Source organism: Austrofundulus limnaeus, unplaced genomic scaffold (assembly GCF_001266775.1).
Source record: "Austrofundulus limnaeus strain Quisiro unplaced genomic scaffold, Austrofundulus_limnaeus-1.0 Scaffold2023, whole genome shotgun sequence".
In the NCBI taxonomy this organism is placed as follows: Eukaryota; Metazoa; Chordata; class Actinopteri; order Cyprinodontiformes; family Rivulidae; genus Austrofundulus; species Austrofundulus limnaeus.
The window spans coordinates 5,479-12,614 of record NW_013954425.1 but is presented as its reverse complement, the minus strand read 5'-3'; the positions used below and the strand labels follow the sequence as shown (position 1 = coordinate 12,614).

Below are 7,136 nucleotides of genomic sequence, written 5' to 3'. Positions count from 1 at the left end.
GTATTTGGGGGCCTGACCATGAAGTGCTCTGTTGTTACCAACATCTGGTGAAAATTTCATGTCATTAGCACCTCTAGTAATATATTTACTGAGAAAAATGGTGACATGTTCAATACTTATTTTACCCGCTGTATATTTACATAATGCACTGAATTTTACATAATAATGATTCAGATTAGCAAAAAATAATGTTTGATAATTAAGTATTTGTTTTCTATTAAAACAAACCATAATCCATTATGTCCCCTTTGTTCTTAACCAGTGTTGGACCCTGGACAGGTCTACAGTCGATCAGGGACACAGACAATGAGACAAACAACCACAGACACTCAGTCAAAACTAGAGTCCCATAAAAGAGCTCCAGAAAAGATTCAAACTGAGAACTCTCCTCTAACATCCATTTGCTGACAATAACAATTCCCACAACTTGTGCTTTTGGTTTTAGAGATTGTAACAGACATTTTATGCTGGTGCTACAACCTTTTTTTTACTGTGCAACAAAATTAGCAACCTCTGTAGTTAACGTACAACCCTGGGTCACAAGTCCATCATATGGCTACATGAAGAAAACCAGACAAATAATCATTCTCTCACTCAAACGTAGTAATGATGTTGCGTTACAGTTTATAATAACATTTAATTTTTTGATTTTTGGTAGTAAACTAGAGTACTCTGCAAAAGTCTACGTATGGGGAGAACAGGCAGACTTCACCCAGAAAGACCAGTAGGCAATCCTGCAAACTTTTCACCGAGAGATGACAGTTCTCACGGCACAACCATATCTTCATTGTTTAACATTAAATTATCAAATAAAACCAAAAGTACTTTTTAATCAGACATTTTTATAGAACAGGTTAAAGGTTTAAACTTACATTGTGCCCTGCTGGGCCTTGAGGACCAGGCAGACCTGGTGGGCCTCTCAAACCCTGAAACGCAGAAACTGAAACATTAAAGAAACAGCAGAAGAACTAAAGACAGGTTTTATAATCTGTCCAATGGTTACCACAGCTCCTGGCTCCCCGTTTTTTCCTGAGGGCCCCTGTAAAGACAGACAGTAAAATGTTGTTCAGTCTGTTAACATGAATCTGTTTGTCTGAACAGGTTTTTACCGGTGGTCCTTCTTTTCCTTCTCCTGGAGGGCCCCGATCTCCTGGAACCCCAATCTGCCCACGTGGTCCCGGCTGGCCCTAGACAGATAAGAAAATAAAACTTACTACTTTTATTTGATTAATAATTTAATAATATTTATTATTTCTTTAACTTTTAAATTATTATTATTTAACAGGTTGTGATGCTTGACGCAAAGTCGGCTTTCAGAAAGACCACCACAGATAGCAAAAGATGTGTGTTAGCGGTCCAAGCCCGTAGATTAGGGGAACACAGCTGAAAAGCAGCACCTCACCCACTCCTAAAGCTTATCACTTCCACCCCTCCTCCACCCATCTCCCCCACAGTAAAGGCTCCAGTATGCTGCTGCCGAACTCTCGCAGTTTCATGACGAAAACTGCGTCATTCTGTTCGCACTGCCGACATTTCAGCACTTCTTGTCGCAACACGCGGGTCGAACTTTTCACCCCCCTCCACATAAGAACACATATGAACCATATGGTGTGATTGGTCAGAAGTTTGTGGGAGTGTTTGTTTGTACTGAAGGAGCTCAGACGCTGCATTTGCTTCAACCACTCGCTTCAAAAACAGAAAGAAAGAAAAAATAGAAAAAAGCGATCGCTTCCAGAGCCGACTGTTGACCAGGAAGCAGCGATTTAAAGATAGTCAATGGCCAAAAACTCATAAAAGGGGATAAAGCAGACATTTTTCATGGTGGAATCTGACTGATGAAAACTTTGGAGCTTAATCCTGGACCAGTTTGTGGATAAACAATGTCGGGTGAAGAGTCTCTGATGTTTTTTCTGCATTGGACTCCCCCGGGAAGAAATCCCACATATTGACGTATGCTGCAGCAGGAAGGGTTTCCCAGGAGCTTGGCGCGGGGTGTCTCAGGAACTATGGAAGGTCTGTGCGAAAATGAACACCGAACAACCACGTGACGGCGCGTTGACTGGTCGGCTGCTGAGCGACCATGTTGCCTGCTTCAGCATCACTGCTGAACGAATGAGAAGTCAGCTGCAGAAATCCCACAGTGACAAGGCTGCTGGCCCCAATGGTGTCCACCTCAGTGCTTAAAGACTGTGCCACCTGGCTTTGTGGAGTTCTGCAGCATGTCTTCAAAATGAGCCTGAGTCTGCAGAGAGTCCCAGCAATATGGAAGACATCCCGTATGGTTCCAGTCCCAAAAACAACATGACCCAGTAACAACGAGGACTACAGGCCAGTGGCTCTGACATCCCATTTCATGAAGACCATGGAGAGGCTTGTTCTGGAACAACTACGCCCCATTGTTCAGCCACACCTGGATCCCCTTCAGTTTGGCTATCAGCTCTGCCCAGGAACAGAGGACGCCATCATCTATCTGCTGAAGAGTCTATTCCCACCTGGACAAACCTGCCAGCACTGTGACAGTCATGATCTTCAACTTCTCCAGTGTCTTCATCACAATCCAGCCTGCTCTCCTGGGATGCAAGCTGAGAAGGATGCAAGTGGATGTCCCCCTTGTGTCCTGGATCATGACCTACCTGACTGGCAGACCACAGTACTACAGAACTGTGTGTCTGACAGACTGGTCAGCAACATCTGAGCCCCACAAGGACCAGTCCTCTCCATTCCTCTTCACACTCTACACCACAAACTTCAACTACTACACAGAGACCTGCCATCTCCAGAGGTTTTCTGATGACTCAGCAGTAGTTGGATGTATCAGCGGCGGTGATGAGGATGAGTACAGAGTGACGGTGAAGGACTTTGTCTCCTGGTGCAAGCAGAACCACCTAACACTAAGGATCTGGGCCCTCATGTATAAACGGTGCGTACGCACAAACAAGTTGCGTGCGCCAGGTTCTACGCCCACGTTGTGATGTATTAAAACCAACGTTGTGTGAAAGTGTGCGTATATTTACACACACCTTTCACCTGCTGTGAGAATGTGCGTCAGCCACGCAAAGTTTTTCAGTCGACAGTTTTAACTCACAAAGTCATGAATCTGACCTGAATCCACAGAAATATGACTCTGTTGTGTTTTCTGGATGTAAGGAGCGTCTGAACACGCTGTTAGATTTTTATTTTAGTTTGAGTTTTTATTGTTTAAACTGAAAATCATTTAACCTCAGACAAGGAAACAGATCAGTTTAAAACTGATCAAAGAACCTCCAGTCTACTGTAAACTGTAAAGTGTTTATATTGTTGTCACGTAGTTTGGGTTTTCCTGATATCAGCCCAAGGTCTGACTGAGAGTGCTGTATGAACCTGACTGGAGTCAGAAGATTGAAAACAAAGTTTTGAAGAAGAAACCCAGCTGAATCCTGTTTATTCGGACAAACCATTTTGAACAACGCATATTTTTCCAACAGATCAATCAGCTGTTCCCAGCCCCACACCGTGGGAGAAACTCGCAGCGCTGCGCAACGCATCACTCCCCTGCATCAGCATATTGACGCTTGGTCAGGTAGCCTTGTGTGCGCCCAGGCACCTGTTCTTCAAGTCTGTTGTGTTTTGTCTATATCTCTTGAACGCGTTGTTCCGAACTGTAATTTCCTTTCATGGGATCAGTAATTATTCATTATTTAAAAAAACTTCTCATTTGCAGTAATCAAATATTACATTTTTCCTCTCAGATGGTTGCTGCACATCATCATCAACGGCCAGTAAAAGGTCTTTCAAAGCAACAAACAAACACCAAAATATGATGTCTGCTGAAACAAAAATAAAAACCTTGTCTAACAATAAAAAGGCATTACCTTTGCACCAGGTGGGCCTTGAATCCCCGGTGGTCCTGGTTCTCCCTGTAACACAACAACACAACAAATTAAACTGTCACTCAGATGCTGGAACTGTTCCTCATTCCATGGATCGGACTGAAAATAATTTCTCAAAGTTTGTGGGCTAGTGTGGGTCAACATGCCCCCCCCCCCCCCCCCCCCCCCCACTGATGGAAAAATGTAAATAAGTTATCATATATTTCTTTTGAGTTGGATGTTTTCTGTTTTATCACTTTCTATTTACCTTTCAAATCAGAGGTCAAGGCCTCATCATATTGTTTGTGTTGTTAAAGACTTTAAGTTGTCTTATCCTGCTGTAGCAGTCCTGGTCAGAACCAGGCCGTCTTGAGAGAAATGAAAGTACGAGGTGTCGCTCACACTTGTTCTTATCTTAGTTGAAAAGTTCTAATTAATCTAGTGTATCTGCAGGTTTTAGTCAGTCAAATTTAAGACTTTTTAAGACCTTTTTAATACCACCTTGAATGAAATTTAAGACCGAAAATATAAGCGATGGTTCGGGGATTCTYCTGTATTACAACCAACACGTGTGTCACTCAATAAAAAACATTGAATAAAAAGATAATCAGCTCTCTGGTTAAATTAGCTGTGTTGTACAAGTGCAGTTATTTGGTTGTAAACCATCAAAAAATGCATCTACTAAATACATTCATGGCATGAAACTTGTGTTTTAACATCCAGTTTTGCCTTTATACAAAAATAAACCTCAATAAACCTCAATAAACCTGTACTTTAACCTGCAGCATCACTGTCCAACACATGTCTGAAGGAAGAGAGAGGACGCAGTTGATAAATATGTTGTTAAAGATACACTTTAAAATACATAGTCGTACTTTATTTGGCCAATAAATGTTGCGTCCTGTTTGAACCAATACGAAATGCAATTTGTTCCGTATTTTCATAACCTTTAATAAACATGTCTCTCTCATTCACACAACAGTTAAAAAGCCCCGCCCCCTCTCCTCCTGCAGCTCATTTGATCACTTGGTAACAGCCTCCACTTGGACCACGATTAAAGCTTGCCTCTAACAGAGAATTTACACTAGATGCGGTTCCGCTCCGCTCCGGTCCGACCACCGCAGCAAATATGCAACCATTATTATCAATGAGAGTATTTACACTGGCTCGCAGGGTTCCTACAGCTTCAGGAAGTTATATTTAAGACTTTTTAAGACCTCTTTAACGCCACTTGAAATGAAGTTTAAGACCCAAATCACAATTAATAAAAATGCGGGAAAAAACAGGTTGGTGACAATTTTAACCAAATGATTACTTTAACACAGAACAAATAACTACGAGAAAAAATCTGTAAATTATAATATGTTACCAATTATTTCAATATTTGAGACAATTTACAATCATTCTACTTAAGATGTGTTAACACTTTTAAGACCTCCCGAAGATCGATTTAAGACATTTTAAGGCTAATTAAGGCCTTGTTTTTGGATTGACAAATTCAATGTAAGACTTTAAGGACTCGTGGGAACCCTGGGCAGGGCAGCTTTCAGCTAACGGCCATCCACCAAAATTAGATTTGATCTGATTTTCGCCAGAAGCCAGAGTTGCGCCGGACTCAATCTACAAAGATCACGTTGCACCAACAGGAAAAGGAAATATCTGTATTTTCAAAATAATTCACAAAGGGCAGACTAGTTTTGTAAAAAGTTCAGCTATATCAACAAACATATGGATATATTTATACACAAATGCTGTCAAATTGTATCATTCTGTTTTGGAAGTAGATGGAAACATGTAGCATGAAGCATATGTGTACACATGATACACATTGATTTTATTTTGAAATCAGAAGTTTCAAAAAGAGGACAGCAATGCACTCAACTACGCTTGGAGTCCGTCTTCCACAAAATTAATTATTTTGCTCTGACTTCCACATTTAAGTGCACATGCTTCTCAGACCTCTGTGCTTCACACTGGAGCCGAGTGGGCTGCAAACGAACTGTGCAGCACAGCGGAGTGAAACCACATCTAGTGTAAATTGGATCAACTCTCCACATTAAAGGATTCCCTCTTCGGCTTGCCCACCACTCACGGTGAGGTCATCAGCAGCACTGTGAGTACTTTTTAGAGCTCTAGGAGTGGTCCCCTTAATAATCAAACTCTCCTTACCTGCCTGAGAAAGTTAGTGGCCAGTTTTCTATTCCCCAGTACATCCTCAGTAATGTCCAGCCACTTACCTGTTTTTTTAATCTTTTAGACCAGTCCAGTGAGAGGTTCCTGGCTCTCACCAGCTGCCTTAATACAATAAACATTGTTAACTGCCCTCTGTATCTAGATGAACTTTTGAATCCATTCCTCTGGTTTTGTCAGAAGCACAAAAAGACAGAGTATATGTTGGATGCATAAGCAGGTTAAAGAGGACTTGAAGAGATTTCAGTGTATTTCTATGAGGACATTTTTGGTAAATTAAGTTTAATTATTTTTGAAAAGTATAAAACTTACAAATATGAAAAGAAATAACCCAAATGAGATGAAGGTTTTCTTATACAAATGGTTAAAATGCAACAGAATGCAATCAAAGATGTACATTCCAGTTTCCTAAAATACACAATGGGTGTTCCACAAGGATCTGTGCTTGGACCCCTGCTTTTTAGTCTTTAGGCTTTTTACATCGATGACCTTCCAAAGTTTTGTCATGATGTAGAAGTCCAGTTATATGCGGACGACACTGTTTTGTGCACGCATGCTAAAACCACTCAACTTGCGGTTGAGAAATTAACTAAAGCTCTGGAGGGAGCAGATTGGTTAAATCAATCCTGTCTGACTTTAAATGTAAACAAAACAAAAACTATGTTTTTCTCTAAGACTAAATTGGACGCCTCAAATTTAAACATTCACATCAAGGGTAAACAAACTGATACTGTGACTGAGTTTAAGTARCTTTGAGTTTTTTTGGATTCTAACCTCAGCTACAAGAAACATATTAACAATATGACACAAACTGTTAGATCTAACTTGGTCAATTTTAGACATGTTAGATCTTGTTTGTCATTGGAAGCGGCCAAGATATTCATGCATGCACTCGTTTTTTCACWCATTTCTTATTGTATTTCCTGTTGGGGACAAGCCAATGTGTCAGTAATAAAACCTGTAGAGTCTTGTTACAAACAGGCCCTTAAAATATTTGACAACAAGCCTTTAAGACACCATCACTGTCAGATTGTGCAGAAATATAACTTGTTTTCTTTTGAGAATTTTAGAGGGTTTTTTTCCAATATGGAAACAGTA

General features: G+C 40.8%; 1 protein-coding gene across 1 annotated transcript in view; it reads right to left on the bottom strand.

Moving 5' to 3' along the window:
* Positions 1-7,136, bottom strand: part of LOC106536904 (collagen alpha-1(XXII) chain) — a gene marked incomplete at both ends in the record, with an annotated part of 25,430 nt that overhangs the window by 15,723 nt on the left and 2,571 nt on the right. The window contains 4 exon segments of the mRNA XM_014034246.1: positions 873-926; positions 1,004-1,039; positions 1,110-1,187; positions 3,852-3,896. Coding sequence (XP_013889700.1) covers positions 873-926; positions 1,004-1,039; positions 1,110-1,187; positions 3,852-3,896 — 213 coding nt within the window.